The sequence below is a fragment of the Gymnoscopelus microlampas genome, assembly GCF_963454915.1.
Source record: "Gymnoscopelus microlampas genome assembly, contig: SCAFFOLD_60, whole genome shotgun sequence".
Taxonomy (NCBI): Eukaryota; Metazoa; Chordata; class Actinopteri; order Myctophiformes; family Myctophidae; genus Gymnoscopelus; species Gymnoscopelus microlampas.
This window is the reverse complement of record NW_028155639.1, coordinates 134,483-155,257: the sequence shown is the minus strand read 5'-3', so window position 1 is coordinate 155,257 and position 20,775 is coordinate 134,483. Positions and strand designations below refer to the sequence as shown.

Below are 20,775 nucleotides of genomic sequence, written 5' to 3'. Positions count from 1 at the left end.
AAACTGCTACTGGGAAAATGTCCTTTTCTCAGCTTTCTGTACTTTTTGGCGAAAACAACCCACATTCAACTGCCCACTATGGAATGGATTATTGCGTTTTTTTTCTGACTTTAAAAGACCCCCAACGTCTTTTAAAGTGATCAGCAGGTGGATCGTGATGAATAATGATATTCTATGATTATGATATTAATATTCTATGATAAATATTCTATTCTTTGTTGTCCCTGCTGCCACACCCCCTACCTCTGTCTCTGTTGTCCCTGCTGCCACACCCCCTACCTCTGTCTCTGTTGTCCCTGCTGCCACACCCCCTACCTCTGTCTCTGTTGTCCCTGCTGCCACACCCCCTACCTCTGTCTCTGTTGTCCCTGCTACCACACCCCCTACCTCTGTCTCTGTTGTCCCTGCTGCCACACCCCCTACCTCTGTCTCTGTTGTCCCTGCTGCCACACCCCCTACCTCTGTCTCTGTTGTCCCTGCTGCCACACCCCCTACCTCTGTCTCTGTTGTCCCTGCTGCCACACCCCTACCTCTGTCTCTGTTGTCCCTGCGATCATGGCCTCCTCTCCTGTTGTAGGAGAAGTCTCTGCGGTCTCCCTCGTATCGGTAGCGGTTGCTGCCCTGCATGGAGCTCCTCTTAAAGCCGTGGTCCGCCGCTGTGCGCTCTGCGCTCCTCTCGCACACGCCCGCGCCGTTGCCCCGCGACTCCTAACTGTCATGGCTGCTCTCCCGCTGGAAGCCCCGGGAGTTTCTGCTGGAGCCTGATGGAAGAGGAGACACATGATGTTACCGCCATTTTTATTTGTTTTCCACATGAGGCGCTCTAAGGCAACTTTGGAATGATCCACAGACCCTGTAAAATGGAATGGACGGATGTCAATCGAGTCCATAGGCCCACAGGTTGTTCTACATGTAACCCCCCCCCCCCCCCCCCCCTCAAAGAGCCACAGTGTAAACAATATGTTAGACATGGAAGAAAGAGAACATTACCATCCCTGTGCTCATGCCAGCGCTGCTGGACGGACGGCAGGCTCCTCTCCCTCTCGTCGAGGCTCCTCTCGTGGCCCTGCTAGTGGCGCCGGGCGGCCGGGCTGGACCTGTCGGAGCGGCCCCCCCGGTGGGGCGACGAGGTGTCGTGGGAGGAGGAGGGGAGGGGCGACCGGGAGCGGTGGTGGAGGTGGTGGTGGGCCGGGGAGAGGGAGTGGTGGTGGTGTGGGGGCGGCGAAGAGTGCCTCTGGGTGGAGGAACCCGAGTGGGAGGAAGGAGAATGGTGGCGGGGGGAGGTGGGTGTTCGCTGGCGTTGAGGGGGACTGGGAGACCTGCAGGGGGGGGCACATCAGAGATATGTTGCTATAATCAGTGGTTGTCAAGGACCCCCAAAATGATATGTATTTGGCCGCGGACCCCCCAGAAGCAAAGACATGAGTTACAAATGTTTGCTTTAAAAATATATATATTTTCAAAGATTTGCACACATTTTCAAGAAAAAAAATAAATAGCAGATCGACAAGCTGCTATGAGCTTGTATATCTGCTATTTTTGAATAGCCAAATAAATCTTAAAATGACACAGGTGCGTTCCCGGTCTAAAAGGGTTATGGTACAGACATGTTCCTACAGTCTGTAGTAAACGTTGTGGTAAAATAAGTGTTTTTATTTGTTGTTGACACGCTGTGCAGAACTTTTAATTCAAAGACACAGGAGCGTGTATTTAAAAAAAAAATCTTAAACTTAAAATTTTTACAGAGCATTTCTTTGGTCACAGGTGTCCACAGGGGTCTGTCAAGCTCTTTAGTAAACAGAATATAGTACATTTTCAGGTAGGTGACAAAATTTAAGCCAATCAGGAGAGAGCACTGAAAAAACATTTTCTGTTTAATAAAGAACTGGGATATGGCCTGAGGAACATGGAGGGAGAGAGGATTCTGGAGTTTGGAGATGCACTGGAGCTGGTGGTGTGCAACACATTTTTCAAGAAGGACGAAGCCAAACTAGTAACATACAGTTCGGGCGGATGTAAGAGCACAATAGATTACATCATGGTCAGAAAGGAGGATCGCGTCCTGGTCAGGAATGTCAACGCAATTGCTGGAGAAGAGTGCGTGTCTCAGCACCGCCCAGTCATCGGAGATCTAATTCTGCGTGCCAAGAAAGTGGCGGCAAAAAAGCATCTCCCCAAGTTGAAGGTGTGGAAGCTACAGAAAGCAGAGAGTCGAACAGAGTTTAGGGAGAAGATTGAGCAAAGAGCTGAGGAAGTGGAGGAAGCGTTGAAATCAGGAGACGTGGGGGGAAAGTGGCAGGCAATGAAGAAAGCCCTGCTCAAAGTAACAGAGGATGTATGTGGGTGGACAAGGGGTGAGGCAAGACAAAGAGAGACATGGTGGTGGAATGACAGCGTTGAAAGTGCAGTGAACGAGAAGAGGCGGTGCCATAAAGTATGGAAGAAATCTAGGGATGAGACAGATAGAGTACGGTATGTAGAGGCAAAGAGGGTGTCATGGACAGCAGTATGGCAGGCCCAAGAGGCCAAGAGGAAAGAATTTGCAAGTGAGCTGGAGAGTGAGAGAGGGCAAAAGAGCTTCTTCAAGATAGCAAAGCAGATGGTGAAGGAGAGGCGTGATGTGACCAGTGCAAGCTGTGTGAGGGATGAAGATGGCAACATCGTGACAGATAACAGAGGAGTGAAGGAAGTATGGCGAAGGTACATGGAAAGACTGCTGAATGTGGAGAATGACTGGGATGGAGAGGTGGGATGTGACGAGGTGGAGGGTGAATGCTGCCCGATCATGCCAATAGAAGTGGTGAAGGCCCTGAAAGCCATGAAGGAGGGAAAGGCGCCTGGGCCATCTGGAGTGGTGGCGGAGATGCTGAAGGCGGCAGGGGACATCGGTGTGCACTGGATGACTGACCTGTGCAACAGTGTCGTGACCGAGGGGCACATTCCAGAAGACTGGACAAAAAGCATCCTGGTGCCACTATTCAAGGGGAAGGGTGACCCACTCGCATGCGGGTCATACAGGGCAATTAAGCTGCTGGAGCATGGAATGAAAGTGCTAGAGAGGGTGTTGGAAAAGAGGGTGAGGACACAGGTAGATGTGGATGAGATGCAGTTTGGCTTCATGCCCGGTAAAGGTACAACAGATGCAATCTTTGTCACCCGACAGATGCAAGAGAAACATCAGGAGAAGAGGAAGAGGTTGTACTATGCTTTTGTCGACCTGGAAAAAGCATTTGATAGGGTGCCAAGAGAGGTGGTGAGGTGGGCCCTGAGGAAGTCTGGAGTGGAGGAGGGACTGGTCAGGGTGGTGATGGCTCTTTACAGTGGAGCATGTACAGTAGTTAGAACGGGAATGGGAGACAGTGATGGGTTCGAAGTAAGGGTGGGTGTGCATCAGGGGTCAGTACTCAGTCCATTACTGTTCGCTATTGTGATGGATGTGGTATCGAGGGAAGTGAGGGGTGGACTACCATGGGAGCTGCTCTATGCGGATGACCTGGTACTGATGGCTCACTCAAGGGAAGACCTAGCAAAGAGACTAGCAGCCTGGAGGACATGCTTGGAAGTGAAAGGGATGAAGGTGAATGCGGCAAAGTCAAAGGTCATGATTGGTGGTGCAGGCCTGGGAGTGATACAGCAGTCAGGAGCATGGCCATGTGGAGTCTGTGGGAAGGGAGTACAAGCTAACTCTCTCCAGTGCAAGGGCTGCCAAAAATGGGTCCACAGGAGATGTAGTGGAGTAAAAGGTAGCCTGCAAGTGGCCAGCGAAACATTCCAGTGCAAGCGGTGCAGGGGAGAAGTCGCACAGGCAGATGCAGCCGAGCAAGAGGGGCTTGTAGTAGACGGGGAGACGTATGAGGTGGTGGACAGTTTCTGCTACCTGGGAGACATGCTTAACGCTGATGGGGGGGTGGACCTAGCGGTGACCACAAGGGTGAGAAGTGGATGGAAGAAGTTCAGGGAACTTATGCCCTTCCTAACATCCAAGGCCCCATCCCTGAAGATGAAAGGGCAAGTGTACTCAGCCTGCGTCAGAAGTGGCATGACATATGGAAGTGAGACATGGGCCCTGAGGGTGGAGCATGAAGAGAAGCTGAACAGAGCAGAGATGAGGATGATCAGATGGATGTGCGGTGTATCACTGAGGGAGAGAAAGACCAGTGCAGAGCTGAGACAGAAGATGGGAGTGGAGGCCATAGTGGATGTGGTGAGGAGAGGCAGACTGCGATGGTACGGACACGTTGTAAGGAAGGAGGAGAATGATTGGGTGAAGAAAGTAATGTCGATCAACTTGGAGGGGACAAGACCCAGTGGCCGGCCTAAGAAGACCTGGCAGATGACCGTGTTAGCTGACATGAAAGCACTCGGCATCAATCACGAGATGGCCATGGACCGTTCCCGGTGGAAGAAAGCCATAGCGAGAACCCAGTCCAACCCAGCGGAGCCTGGAAAGCGGACTTTAAACAGATGATGATGAAAGAGCTGGAGTGACATGGGAGACTCCTTCTACTGAACAAACACTCTATAGTAATGAGTAGTATCACAATATCACAACCAAATGTGAATACAATATCATTGCAGTAAATGGTTAACATTGCTTTAATGGTTATATATGCAATATATGGTAATGGGTGATAAACGGTATTGGTTATTCCTGAGCTGAAGTGTCTAAATGAATGAATCATGACGTAGCATGTCAAAATTGCTTGTTCAGGGTGGGATTTTCGGGTCTCTTCTCTACATGTAAAGTGTCTTGAGACAACTTGTTGTGATTTGACACTTTAATAAAATTGAATTGAATTGAATAATGGTGACAGCCCTACTGATACGTGCCTGGTGTTAAGCTCCTCGTGGGCGTCTTGCGCCGGCCGTACGTCCCTGTGGTCGTCTCTCCTCTCGCGGACTGACTCCTCCCTTCTGCCCTGGTGTATGCTGGGAGAAGACGCTGAAAGAAAACACAAACAGGCATTGGGTTAAGAACAACCAATCACAAATCCTTTCCAATTTGTCTGCTGCTCAGCACATTGTACGCCATTTCATTTCCATCAGGAGATCATGTACGTGTGTATGTGTGTGTGTGTGTGTGTGTGTGTGTGTGTGTGTGTGTGTGTGTGTGTGTGTGTGTGTGTGTGTGTGTGCGTGTGCGTGTGTGCAGTTAATCCTGCATACTACTAGGTAGTAAAACTGTGATGAACATCATTTCTTGTGCACGCTGACAGCAGTTCAACAAGTCAGGGATCTCAGCTCTGTGCATTAACTCTTTGACTACCTCTGTCTCTGTTGTCCCTGCTGCCACACCCCCTACCTCTGTCTCTGTTGTCCCTGCGATCATGGCCTCCTCTCCTGTCGTAGGAGAAGTCTCTGCGGTCTCCCTCGTATCGGTAGCGGTTGCTGCCCTGCATGGAGCTCCTCTCGTAGCCGTGGTCCTCCGCTGTGCGCTCTGCCCTCCTCTCGCACACGCCCGCGCCGTTGCCCCGCGACTCCTAACTGTCATGGCTGCTCTCCCGCTGGAAGCCCCGGGAGTTTCTGCTGGAGCCTGATGGAAGAGGAGACACATGATGTTACCGCCATTTTTATTTGTTTCCCACATGAGGCGCTCTAACGCAACTTTGGAATGATCCACAGACCCTGTAAAATGGAATGGATGGATGTCAATCGAGTCCAAAAAACCTACCCATAGGCCCACAGGTTGTTCTACATGTAACCCCCCCCCCCCCCCCCCCCCTCAAAGAGCCACAGTGTAAACAATATGTTAGACATGGAAGAAAGAGAACATTACCATCCCTGTGCTCATGCCGGCGCTGCTGGACGGACGGCAGGCTCCTCTCCCTCTCGTCGAGGCTCCTCTCGTGGCCCTGCTAGCGGCGCCGGGCGGCCGGGCTGGACCTGTCGGAGCGGCCCCCCCGGTGGGGCGACGAGGTGTCGTGGGAGGAGGAGGGGAGGGGCGACCGGGAGCGCCTGGAGGAGGAGCCACTCGAGGGCGGTGAGGAGCCGGCGACGCCCCCACCTTGGCTGCCAGCGCCACGGTGGTGGTGGTGGGCCGGGGAGAGGGAGTGGGAGGAAGAGAGCGGTGGCGGGGGGAGGTGGGTGTTCGCTGGCATTGAGGGGGACTGGGAGACCTGCAGGGGGCCAACCAGAAGCAAAGACTTGAGTTACACATGTTCACTAAAAAAAAATATATATGTATTCAAAGATTTGCACATATTTTCACGATAAAAAAATAAATAGCAGATCTCTTTTTCTAAATGGGGTAAAGCAGCATGAAACCCAGGCTGATTATGTCTGGGTTCTTTTCCGGTTCAGTTTCCAAACTACAGCTGAGTGAAAACATGGCTCTTATGGCAGCGCCTGTGATGTAAGCATTGCATTGTTTACCGTTGTTTCATAGTGTAGTTTCAACCGCCCCAAGTTCTCCCACACAACTATCCTTCTCCGTTCTCTACACTGGCTCCCCGTAGCAGCTCGGATCCAGTTTAAAACCCTGGTGCTAGCCTATAGGGCAGTGAAAGGAACAGCTCCTTCTTACCTCCGGGCTATGGTTGATGCCTACACCCCTGCCCGACCACTTCGGTCTGCCACCTCGGGGCGACTGATTGCCTCGTCACTCAGGGGTCCTTCTGGTCGATCGACACGGTCACGACTTTTTTCTGTTCTGGCCCCACAGTGGTGGAATGAACTTCCCACTGATGTCAGGACAGCAGAGTCACTGCCCATCTTTCGCCGCAGGCTGAAAACCCACCTCTTCAGGAAACACTACCCTTCCTCTTTGCCTGGCCTACTTGTTGTTAACTACTTGTACGAACTCTTGATTTAGTTTTGTATTGTTTTATTGGATCTTGTTTAGTCGATTCACTTATTTGTCTGAGCTCGTGCTCATTTGATTTAGCTATTTTGTCTCATCTGTTTAGGAAAGTAGGTAGCTGATATATTGCACTTTTACCTTAGCGCTAGGTATACTCTTGGTTGCTTGTTTTTTACAGGAAATGCACTTAAGACTTCTGGTGATTAGTAGTTTTCGTTCCCTACCTATGTTGAATACACTTATTGTAAGTCGCTTTGGATAAAAGCGTCTGCTAAATGACTGTAATGTAGTGTCATAATGTTTACAGGCTTTATCAACCAGCATACAGACTAAAGCAGAGCCTGTGATGTAACATTGTTTAGCGTTGTTTCATAGTGTAGTGTCATAATGTTTACAGGCTTTATCAACCAGCATACAGACTAAAGCAGAGCCTGTGATGTAACATTGTTTACTGTTGTTTCATAGTGTAGTGTCACAATGTTTACAGGCTTTATCAACCAGCATACAGACTAAAGAAGAGCCTGTGATGTATCATTGTTTACCGTTGTTTCATAGTGTAGTGTCATAATGTTTACACAGGCTTTATCAACCAGCATACAGACTAAAGCAGAGCCTGTGATGTAACATTGTTTACCGTTGTTTCATAGTGTAGTGTCACAATGTTTACAGGCTTTATCAACCAGCATACAGGCTAAAGCAGAGCCTGTGATGTAACATTGTTTACTGTTGTTTCATAGTGTAGTGTCACAATGTTTACACAGGCTTTATCAACCAGCATACAGACTAAAGCAGAGCCTGTGATGTAAGCATTGTTTACTGTTGTTTCATAGTGTAGTGTCACAATGTTTACAGGCTTTATCAACCAGCATAAAGACTAAAGAAGAGCCTGTGATGTAAGCATTGTTTACTGTTGTTTCATAGTGTAGTGTCACAATGTTTACAGGCTTTATCAACCAGCATACAGACTAAAGCAGAGCCTGTGATGTAACATTGTTTACTGTTGTTTCATAGTGTAGTGTCATAATGTTTACACAGGCTTTATCAACCAGCATAAAGACTAAAGAAGAGCCTGTGATGTAACATTGTTTACTGTTGTTTCATAGTGTAGTGTCATAATGTTTACAGGCTTTATCAACCAGCATAAAGACTAAAGAAGAGCCTGTGATGTAACATTGTTTAGCGTTGTTTCATAGTGTAGTGTCACAATGTTTACACAGGCTTTATCAACCAGCATAAAGACTAAAGAAGAGCCTGTGATGTAACATTGTTTACTGTTGTTTCATAGTGTAGTGTCATAATGTTTACAGGCTTTATCAACCAGCATACAGACTAAAGCAGAGCCTGTGATGTAACATTGTTTACTGTTGTTTCATAGTGTAGTGTCATAATGTTTACAGGCTTTATCAACCAGCATACAGACTAAAGCAGAGCCTGTGATGTAACATTGTTTACTGTTGTTTCATAGTGTAGTGTCATTATGTTTACAGGCTTTATCAACCAGTATACCGACTAAAGCAGAGCCTGTGATGTAACATTGTTTACTGTTGTTTCATAGTGTAGTGTCATAATGTTTACAGGCTTTATCAACCAGCATACAGACTAAAGAAGAGCCTGTGATGTAACATTGTTTACTGTTGTTTCATAGTGTAGTGTCACAATGTTTACAGGCTTTATCAACCAGCATACAGACTAAAGCAGAGCCTGTGATGTAACATTGTTTACTGTTGTTTCATAGTGTAGTGTCACAATGTTTACAGGCTTTATCAACCAGCATACAGACTAAAGCAGAGCCTGTGATGTAACATTGTTTAGCGTTGTTTCATAGTGTAGTGTCACAATGTTTACACAGGCTTTATCAACCAGCATACAGACTAAAGCAGAGCCTGTGATGTAACATTGTTTAGCGTTGTTTCATAGTGTAGTGTCACAATGTTTACAGGCTTTATCAACCAGCAAACAGACTAAAGAAGAGCCTGTGATGTAACATTGTTTACCGTTGTTTCATAGTGTAGTGTCATAATGTTTACACAGGCTTTATCAACCAGCATACAGACTAAAGAAGAGCCTGTGATGTAACATTGTTTACTGTTGTTTCATAGTGTAGTGTCATAATGTTTACAGGCTTTATCAACCAGCATACAGACTAAAGAAGAGCCTGTGATGTAACATTGTTTACCGTTGTTTCATAGTGTAGTGTCACAATGTTTACACAGGCTTTATCAACCAGCATACAGACTAAAGAAGAGCCTGTGATGTAACATTGTTTACTGTTGTTTCATAGTGTAGTGTCACAATGTTTACAGGCTTTATCAACCAGCATACAGACTAAAGCAGAGCCTGTGATGTAACATTGTTTACTGTTGTTTCATAGTGTAGTGTCACAATGTTTACAGGCTTTATCAACCAGCATACAGACTAAAGAAGAGCCTGTGATGTAACATTGTTTACTGTTGTTTCATAGTGTAGTGTCACAATGTTTACAGGCTTTATCAACCAGCATACAGACTAAAGCAGAGCCTGTGATGTAAGCATTGTTTACTGTTGTTTCATAGTGTAGTGTCAACCAGCATACAGACTAAAGAAGAGCCTGTGATGTAACATTGTTTACCGTTGTTTCATAGTGTAGTGTCACAATGTTTACAGGCTTTATCAACCAGCATACAGACTAAAGAAGAGCCTGTGATGTAACATTGTTTACCGTTGTTTCATAGTGTAGTGTCACATTGTTTACACAGGCTTTATCAACCAGCATACAGACTAAAGCAGAGCCTGTGATGTAACATTGTTTACTGTTGTTTCATAGTGTAGTGTCACAATGTTTACACAGGCTTTATCAACCAGCATACAGACTAAAGCAGAGCCTGTGATGTAACATTGTTTACTGTTGTTTCATAGTGTAGTGTCACAATGTTTACACAGGCTTTATCAACCAGCATACAGACTAAAGCAGAGCCTGTGATGTAACATTGTTTACTGTTGTTTCATAGTGTAGTGTCACAATGTTTACACAGGCTTTATCAACCAGCATACAGACTAAAGAAGAGCCTGTGATGTAACATTGTTTACCGTTGTTTCATAGTGTAGTGTCATAATGTTTACAGGCTTTATCAACCAGCATACAGACTAAAGCAGAGCCTGTGATGTAAGCATTGTTTACCGTTGTTTCATAGTGTAGTGTCACATTGTTTACACAGGCTTTATCAACCAGCATACAGACTAAAGAAGAGCCTGTGATGTAACATTGTTTACTGTTGTTTCATAGTGTAGTGTCAACCAGCATACAGACTAAAGCAGAGCCTGTGATGTAAGCATTGTTTACTGTTGTTTCATAGTGTAGTGTCAACCAGCATACAGACTAAAGCAGAGCCTGTGATGTAACATTGTTTACTGTTGTTTCATAGTGTAGTGTCAACCAGCATACAGACTAAAGCAGAGCCTGTGATGTAAGCATTGTTTACTGTTGTTTCATAGTGTAGTGTCAACCAGCATACAGACTAAAGCAGAGCCTGTGATGTAACATTGTTTACTGTTGTTTCATAGTGTAGTGTCAACCAGCATACAGACTAAAGCAGAGCCTGTGATGTAACATTGTTTACTGTTGTTTCATAGTGTAGTGTCAACCAGCATACAGACTAAAGCAGAGCCTGTGATGTAAGCATTGTTTACCGCTGTTTCATAGTGTAGTGTCACAATGTTTACAGGCTTTATCAACCAGCATACAGGCTAAAGAAGAGCTTCTCATTGTGGGGTCCAGGGACCCCCCAAGGACCTTTCTGGGAATTTCAGGGGGTCCACAGCTACATGGTTATGTATCAGATGGACCTATACGGGACTGTAACTCAAGAGTGTACAGATGGAACCAAATGGACCATTTCTCAGCTAAGTTAAGACAGACAGACGGACAGACAGACTTTAAAAACAAGATTAATGTTTATGTTTTAATCCAACGTGTAAAAACACTAAATGGAGTCAAGTTATGTTCTGTGTTGTTGTTGTCAACGCTCTGACATTTATTGTGTGTGTGTGTGTGTGTGTGTGTGTGTGTGTGTGTGTGTGTGTGTGTGTGTGTGTGTGTGTGTGTGCACTTGGATCTACACTCCGGTGTTTTTATCTCACATAACTTCAACCAGGTAGAGTCTTGATCCAACAGGTCCTAATGCCCCTCTGTCACCACAATACCTGTACCTTAAAGGGTAAGACCACTGTGGTAGAGGTTTGGGTTGTGTAGTTACCTTGCCATGATGTAACTCCAAAGGTGGACAAGAAATCAAAAATAATTGCTCCATTGATTAGAAATTGATAATTCAAAATATGCTCCTCATTGACTTACATTGTACAGTAAAACAGCTCTCAAAGTCACTCTTTTAGCACAAAAATGAACCCAAACAAAGCTGATTCAGACAATATAGAACATCACCAAACCCAGTACTGTTTTTTTTTTATAAAAATGTGAACTTCCTGTTGATTTTACTATTTGAAGATCTGGATCCGGATCCGCCGATCCAGTTTTCTACTTATTAAAAATGGCAAAATCAACAGGAAGTTAACATTTATATTTAAAAAAAAACAGTACTGGGTTTGGTGATGTTCTATATTGTCTGAATCAACTTTGTTTGCGTTTGTTTTTGTGCTAAAAGAGTGACTTTGAGAGCTGTTTTACTGTACAATGTAAGTCAATGAGGAGCATATTTTGAATTATCAATTTCTAATCAATAGAGCAATTATTTTTTATTTCTTGCCCACCTTTGGAGTTACATCATGGCAAGGTAACTACACAACCCAAACCTCTACCAAAGTAGTCTTGCCCTTTAACAACAGTCTGTCTGTCTGTCTGTCTGTCTGTCTGTCTGTCTGATCTGTAATTCTGAGAATGTACAAATGGAACCAAATGGACCCTTACATTTCATCATGATTGTCTTATATTTCTGTAACTCAGTGTACAAATAGAGCAAACTGGACAATAATAACAGATCTACAAGCTCACAACGCATGTCTACTGTCAAACTGAACAATAACAGATCTACAAGCTCACAACGCATGTCTACTGTCAAACTGAACAATAACAGATCTACAAGCTCACAACACATGTCTACTGTCAAACTGAACAATAACAGATCTACAAGCTCACAACACATGTCTACTGTCAAACTGAACAATAACAGATCTACAAGCTCACAACACATGTCTACTGTCAAACTGAACAATAACAGATATACAAGCTCACAACACTTCATGTCTACTGTCAAACTGAACAATAACAGATATACAAGCTCACAACACTTCATGTCCAGTGTTGGGCAAGTTACTTTATTTTAGTAATATATTACTATTACTTATTACCTAGCTTTTAAAGTAGGTAGAAAGGCAGGGAATTCTGGCTGGGTAGTGATGAGGACATTAATAGTAGTTCGAAGGATGAAAAAGATACATTGGATTTTTTATTTAGTGGGTATTTGGAGTTATGGATCAGCGCAACACCCCCACCTTTTTTTGTGTTACAGGCTACTTGGGAGAACACAAAATCTGGTGGAGAAGCATCTATCAGGAGCTGTGCATCACAACAAAGTTATACTGGTCTCAATATATGTCACTTTCAGCCCTGGTCTTCACTGACTGAAGTAGGGCTCACATGAATCACATTAGATTCACAGATTAGAGATGTTATGTATTTTCCCCACAAATAATTTTAATTCAAATGAAATGTGACTGAACTTGCACTAATAATGACTTTAGTTGATTCTTCACTATTTAAAATATAATAATTCTTAATTATTAATAATTATAGCTTGCAGATTGGCTATTTTCACAATTTTAAATTGTTTTAAAATAATAATGACAAAAATAACATAAGGTTTCCATCCGACAGTGACAATATATAGCCTATATATGGTTCTGTATCAGTATATGAGTCAGTTTTAGCAGATTTCATTCTAATTGGCTAATATGACTGCCTATGCATTTCATGGCCTGGGTAGGTAAACCTGGCCTGGCGGAGATATGCCCTGTTGCGCAAAGCAGAACAACAGGTGAAGGCAATGAACATAAACGAGGACTGGCCTGCGCAGCAAAAACGTCTCAAACTATGTCAAACTGTCACATATAGCTGCTGAAATAAACTTTCCATTTAGATCATTGTTGACAAAAGGATTATTTCTTGTCCATTTGTTTGTGAGGTGAGATCACAGCTTCTCTCTACTTTTGTGTGATATTGATAGCATATAACTTTGAATTTGTTTGCAGTTAATTTCTATTGCTTACGGTACTGAATATTAAGAATTTGGGGATTTCGCTGTATTTTGTCAAATGTATTGCTGTTGATAGAGACAAAATAAGCGTCTGGTTTTTGAGATTAGATGTGCACACTGCGCTGCCAGCCACTGACAATCAATTTAATACCTTTACTAGGCTAGATGCTGCGGCTTTGTGGGTGGATAAAAAAACACCTTCACTTTGGGTAAAGCACAAAGTAACGTAGTGTCATTTTAATAATATATTACAGCTTCTCCTTGTAGTAATGTGTTATATTACCCGTTACCGCAATTCGGTAATATATTACGTAACAGCGTTACGTAACAGCGTTACGCTAGTAACGCACGTTACCCAACACTGTTTACGCCTACTGTCAAACTGAACATTAACAGATCTACAAGCTCACAACACATCATGTCGACTGTCAAACCGAACAATAATAATATTTTATAATGTATAATTATATTCATTAATATTAATATCTACCTAAATGTTCATAATACAATACATGTGAATATAATGCAACCAAATGCACCCTTACAGGTCTGTAACTCTGAGAGTGTACAAATAGAACCAAATGGACCCTTATAGGTCTGTAACTCTGAGAGTGTACACATTGAACCAAATGGACCCTTACATTCCATCATGATTGTGTTACATTTCTGTAACTCAGCGTACAAACAGAGCAGATATTGAACACAGGTGTGTGTTGACATTTTAACTTGTACTCGGATGTGACTCGGACACAAACAGTTTAACCCCTTGAACCCCTCGAGTCTCTGTGTTCATGGGAGAACTTTAGCAGAAAATAGCCGATCTACAAGCTCACAATGTGTCACAATGCAACTGCCTTTTAGGTCTGTAAACGTTGATTCTGATTCAGCTTCAAATGGCCGTACGCTGAGATCACCTCAATGGTGACATTTATCAAGCTTTATTCATCTTCACATTTAGATAAAAGATGTAAGAAAACAAAACGTGTTCAACAAAGGCTCAGTCTACTATGTCAATCCAAAGGAACATTATTTATGAAATATTTTAACAACACAAATCTTGTATGGGGGTCCCTGGTACAACATATTTTCAGATGGGGGTCCGCAGACAAATGGATGAAATGTGCCTTCCTAGGGCAAACACACACAGACACAGACACACACACACACACACACACACACACACTTTAACGTTCTCCACACGGATCGACATCAAAAAGCTCATATCATTTGACTCTGGCTTTTCCTTATGTTTGTCTCCGCCAGGCCGAAGGCATGGTGGAGAGTATGTTTTACCCTCTGTTTTTTTGTGTCCGTCCGTGTATGTGTGTGTGTGTGTGTGTGTGTGTGTGTGTGTGCGTGCGTGCGTGCGTGCGTGCGTGCGTGTGTGTGTCCGTCTGTGAACACCTAACATTGGTCAAGCTTCACGTGACATCACAATAAGTAATATAAATAGGTAAGACAGAATGAATCAGGAACAGTACTTTCTTTTATCACCTCGTCTGGCAGAGACCTGTGCTCCGAGGAGCACATTTTCTAGTTACATTTGTTTTGCATAGATTTCACAATGATAGCTTACGAAACACTGTATCAGAAAATACATGAATGCTGACATCATTCTATGGTTGGGTTGTGTTACATTACATTACAGTCATTTAGCAGATGCTTTTATCCAAAGAGACTCATAATAAGTGCATTCAACATAGGTAGGGAACTAAACTACTAATCACTTAAAGTCTGAAGTGCATTTTCTGCAAAAACAAGCAACCAAGAGTATACCTAGCACTAAGTTAAAGTGACATATATCAGCTACCTACTGTCTTAAACAGATGAGACACAATAGCTAGATCAAATGAGCACGGGATAAAACAAATAAGTGTATCGACTAAACAAGATCCAATAAAACAATACAACAATAAAACAAGCGTTCGTACAACTAGTTAACAACAAGTAGGCCAGGCAGAGAGGAAGGGTAGTGTTTCCTGAAGAGGTTGATGTTAAAAAACAAAACAACAGCTAAACTAAACGTGTCCTCACTGACACGGCAGCCCCTCCTCTAAACATACTGGTCACCTGACCTGACCTCGTTTGTCCTCACTGACATGGCAGCCCCTCCTCTAAACATACTGGTCACCTGACCTGACCTCGTTTGTCCTCACTGACACGGCAGCCCCTCCTCTAAACATACTGGTCACCTGACCTGACCTCGTTTGTCCTCACTGACACGGCAGCCCCTCCTCTAAACATACTGGTCACCTGACCTGACCTCGTTTGTCCTCACTGACACGGCAGCCCCTCCTCTAAACATACTGGTCACCTGACCTGACCTCGTTTGTCGTCTAAAGACTGCAAACTCTGGAAGTCATTCTTAGCCAGCACTCAACTTCTTTCTTCTTTTATACATATTCCATGAATGAAAAGGAGCAGGAAAGAAGATAAATCTTGAATCTATGAATCCAGTCATGATTTTATTCCATAAGTCTTACCTGTGTTGTTGTAGTTCAGTGTAAGAAGACGTCTCTAGTGCTCTAGATCTTCATAGCTCTCACAGGACTTGATACAGGACATGACCATACAAGGAAAGGAGAGTTTGATTGGTTTAGAACAGCGGTCAGGTGTGTCCATACATTCAGGTAAACATGACCTTATAAAACCTTGGAGTAAAGAGAAAGGGGCGTGGCATAGTGGGGTTTGTTGGTGAAGTGAAGAGACGTTTAGTAATAACTCTAAAAAGCTACTGTAGATACAAATAAAATAACCCAAAATGACTTAACTCCACCTGGAGTTGAATATACAGTTATATTAGTTATTAAATATCTCAGCCAGGCCGGACGGTGAAAGGATTATGTTTTTGCCCCTGTTTGTCTGTCCGTCTGTAAACAGCTAATCTCCAGCAACGTTGGACCGATCAGTATGAAACTTTGCACACACTCCCTGTAGGCCAAGGAAGAACCCCTGTCACACATTATTAAAATGGGCCTCATGGTGGCGCTATAAGACGCATTTTGGCCTATAACTCAAACCGTAGGTTCTAAAATCACATTTTCTTGCTCCTTGTATTCCTTGGATCATGCTGCAACTAATCATATTGGCCCCGCCCATTTATGCCTGACTAGATATTCCACCATTTTGTTTTCCTCAAAACACACGTTTTGCTACAACTCCTACAGATTGTGTCCTAAACTCTCACACATCTCTACACATTACATGTGGAGTCATGTGATCAAGATGTGATTGATTGATTGATTGATGTACTTTATTTAGTAAGACATGAGAACAGTACATGGCAGTACATAACAGTACATGGAAGTACAAATTCGCAATACAAGGTCTACTAAACTGGATAGCTCATTAAGCACTGAGCTTGTTTAAGATGAGATCCCCATGCACACAAATCATGATGACATATAAGAGACAGACAGATATACACACTACTATACAGAATGTCATACAATCAGTTTACAGGTTACTGGTATGAAGTATGAAGGGTGAAAAATATGTACAAAAAAGAGAGAGAGGGGGGGGGGGTAGGTTAGGTTAGGACATGGGGTAGGTTAGGACTTGGACAGGGGCCATTTTTGAATTGCAGCCTCCTGAAGGATCAGTCAGATCCTGCATATTAAATTCCAATTGTCTATGATTGACTTTCAAACTTGTCTGTCTGTCTGTCTGTCTGTCTGTCTGTCTGTCTGTCTGTCTGTCTGTCTGTCTGTCTGTCTTTTCTGGATTCCAATTCAAAATGTGCAAAATATAGCAGATCTACAAGCTCAAAACGTGTCGCACTGTGACGTGTTTTGAGCTTGTAGATCGGCTATTTTTGCTTTACTTTTGTGCGACATAGGATGGCCTGACAGTATATTATGCAATGTGTTCCTCTGGAGTGAGTGTGGAAATATATTGGCCCCTACATAACCTAATCATTTATATCTGCAAAGTAACTAGTAACTAAGGTTTTCAAATAATTGTAGTGGAGTAAAATTATAATATTTGCCTCTGAGATCTAGTGGAATAGAAGTAAAAGTACTGGAAATTGGAAAATACTCCAGTAAAGTAAAAAAATACCTCAAAACTGTACTTAAGTACAGTACGGTAAATGTAGTTAGTTACTTTACACCACTGACGGTGCAATAGTTAATTCTCATTAGACACACAGTAGGCTCTAGACCAAACTCTTTAGCTCAACACCTAAAAGACAAATTAGACAGAAAATAGCAGATCTACAAGCTCACAATGTGAGTCACTTCACTTCACACAGCGTTGCAAGCTTGTGGATCTGCTATGTTCCTTATGCTTTCGACTGCGTGACCCTATTGGTTGGGAGGGGTATTGCACTCTGATTACACTATAACTCTAGGAGAAAATGGCCGCCGATCGGATTAAAATGCTTTTTATTAATCAATACGGAGGATACGGATACTTTTGAGGACCCGTAAATCATTGTAACATCCGTGGCCATACGGTAAGCACTTAATATATGAAATATGAACGTTTATGTAGATGTACGGACTGTAATGGAGAAAGTGCAAAAAACAGGTTGAAGTTCAGCCTCATAATCAGCTATAATGAACGAACAGCTGAGAAACAAAGCTGCACATTTAAGCACATAGAATAGAAGTTGTGCTGAAGTCTGTGTCACGTGTCCTCTAAGGTTTTCTATAGTCTGTGTCACGTGTCCTCTAAGGTTTTCTGGAGCTCAACAACTTCAAAGTATGTTTTAAAACGTTAAAAACAGAACAAAAACACATGAAGCGAGCCTACGTTACTGAAAGCTTTGTGACCCATAGAAAGCTGTGACCCTAGAGGGAGCTGTTTCACAGGAGAGCAGAGAACACGGGTGGCCCGAGTCATACTTCGTCACACGACGTCACGAAGCAACTACATTTACTCAAGTACTGTACTTAAGTACAATGTTGAGGTATTTTTTACTTTACCGGAGTATTTACGGTGTTCAGTGCTTTTACTTCTACTCCACTACACCTCAGAGGTAAATGTTGTACTTTTACTCCACTACAATTATTTAACAACTTTAGTTACTAGTTGTTACTTTGCAGATTTTGATTAATATTAGAAAATACTTGGTCTTTCCTCTTATAAATATTCAAAAAGACACATGGCGTGGATCCTGAAAGTTACAGTTTAGTTCAGACGCTTTGTAAACATATAAATATAACTCTACCTGTCTCAGTGTAACAGCTGCTCCACATCAACATGTATAAATAAATACATCCATGACTTTACAGATAAAACACTGACTGAGAAGAACAAACATCCTCCATCTTGTCTTCTTGTTCCTCAGAGTTTACTTTAAACTATCATTTACTTTCGATTTCGTCCGTTTCTTTAAACCAAGGCTGCTTTTCATTACAAACTGAACAGTGACATCCGGTCTTAGACCCGCCTCCAGTATCCGGCAGTTCACACCGACAACATTACATTAGAAAACTGTTTCCGTATCCGGTCTAGAGACCCAGACCGGATCAGCAACACGTGGTGGGTATTTACTCCCTACGGATGCGATACCGTGTTCGGCCACTGCATGAACGTACTAGTCCCGGAAGGACCCTGTCATTGGCTGACAACCCTTAAAGTGCCATACACACATAGCAGATCTACAAGCTCACAACGCATCGCGATGCGACGCGTTGTGAGCTTGTAGATCTGCTGTTTTCATTTTAGTACTTTCACTTTTGTTACTATAAGCACATTTTGATACCAATTACTTTTGTACTTTTACTCAAGTAACATTTTGAATTGCGGACTTTCACTTGTAACAGAGTATTTCTACATTACTTTTACTTAAGTAAAATATCGGAGTACTTCTTCCACCACTGCTAGTTTACTTCACATCCATTTATTTTGCAACACTATTACAATTTAATATTTTACATTTTATACAACACTATTACAATTTAATACTTTACATTTTATGCAACACTATTACTATTTAATACTTTACATTTTATACAACACTATTACAATTTAATACTTTACATTTTATGCAACACTATTACTATTTAATAGTTTATATTTTATACAACACTATTACAATTTAATACTTTACATTTTATGCAACACTATTACTATTTAATACTTTACATTTTATGCAACACTATTACTATTTAATACTTTACATTTTATACAACACTATTACTATTTAATACTTTACATTTTATACAACACTATTACTATTTAATACTTTACATTTTATGCAACACTATTACTATTTAATACTTTACATTTTATACAACACTATTACTATTTAATACTTTACATTTTATACAACACTATTACTATTTAATACTTTACATTTTATGCAACACTATTACTATTTAATACTTTACATTTTATACAACACTATTACTATTTAATACTTTACATTTTATACAACAGTATTACTATTTAATACTTTACATTTTATACAACACTATTACAATTTAATACTTTACATTTTATACAACACTATTACTATTTAATACTTTACATTTTATGCAACACTATTACTATTTAATACTTTACATTTTATACAACACTATTACTATTTAATACTTTACATTTTATACAACACTATTACTATTTAATACTTTACATTTTATGCAACACTATTACTATTTAATACTTTACATTTTATACAACACTATTACAATTTAATACTTTACATTTTATACAACACTATTACTATTTAATACTTTACATTTTATACAACACTATTACTATTTAATACTTTACATTTTATGCAACACTATTACTATTCAATAGTTTATATTTTATACAACACTATTACAATTTAATACTTTACATTTTATGCAACACTATTACTATTTAATACTTTACATTTTATGCAACACTATTACTATTTAATACTTTACATTTTATGCAACACTATTACAATTTAATACTTTACATTTTATGCAACACTATTACAATTTAATACTTTACATTTTATGCAACAATATTACAATTTAATACTTTACATTTTATGGAACAATATCTTGTCATCGTGACACATGTTTTCATCCTGAAACAACAGAATAGAATAAAAACCAGAGGTTATGAAGCCTCTAATGTTATCCTACGGACTGTGTCGCCCTCTAGTGGACAAACTCTACTCTCGTCTCTATGTCTCGTCTACTCTAAGTATATTATTTATAACTATGACGCAGTGACTCAACAAACACTATTTATGGATATTTAGTCCATTTAATCATTTTATAAAGAGCGTCATCATAATAAGATGATGATTTGCATTGTTAATTCCTCCTCCACTCATTGGTTTGTTAGTTTGTTACTGCACAAAGCAGCTAGCTGCTAGCTAGCCGCTAGCTACATAAACAGACACACGTCACACATGACGTCGGCAAGACGTCGTCACGTCGAACGTAACGCTGCAAGTAGTAACTGTGCTACATTCAAAGAACTACATTTTCCATCCACCATGGGTGGCTATAGAAGAACTACAATCGCCTACTACATTTCCCACACTACACCGCGGGTAGCTATGAGAACTACATTTTAAAGAACTACATTTTCCATCCACCACGGTTGGCTAGAAGAACTACAATCGCCTACTACATTTCCCACACTACACCGCGGGTAGCTATGAGAACTACATTTTAAAGAACTACATTTTCCATCCACCACGGTTGGCTAGAAGAACTACAATCGCCTACTACATTTCCCACACTACACCACGGGTAGCTATGAGAACTACATTTTAAAGGACTACATTTCCCGAAC

At 41.9% G+C, this 20,775-nt stretch overlaps 1 protein-coding gene across 1 annotated transcript in view; it reads right to left on the bottom strand.

Moving 5' to 3' along the window:
* The window catches only part of LOC311041335 (nucleotide-binding oligomerization domain-containing protein 2-like), a gene marked incomplete at its 3' end in the record, with an annotated part of 28,400 nt that extends 10,071 nt beyond the window's left edge, over positions 1-18,329 (bottom strand). Inside the window, exons 1-5 of the mRNA XM_084086245.1 lie at positions 18,218-18,329; positions 15,528-15,594; positions 5,777-6,116; positions 5,303-5,533; positions 531-761 (exon numbers count right to left, since the gene is read on the bottom strand). Coding sequence (XP_083942371.1) covers positions 531-761; positions 5,303-5,533; positions 5,777-5,791 — 477 coding nt within the window. The 5' untranslated portion in view covers positions 5,792-6,116; positions 15,528-15,594; positions 18,218-18,329. The remainder of the gene's footprint in view (positions 1-530; positions 762-5,302; positions 5,534-5,776; positions 6,117-15,527; positions 15,595-18,217) is intronic.
* Positions 18,330-20,775: the final 2,446 nt, after the last annotated feature.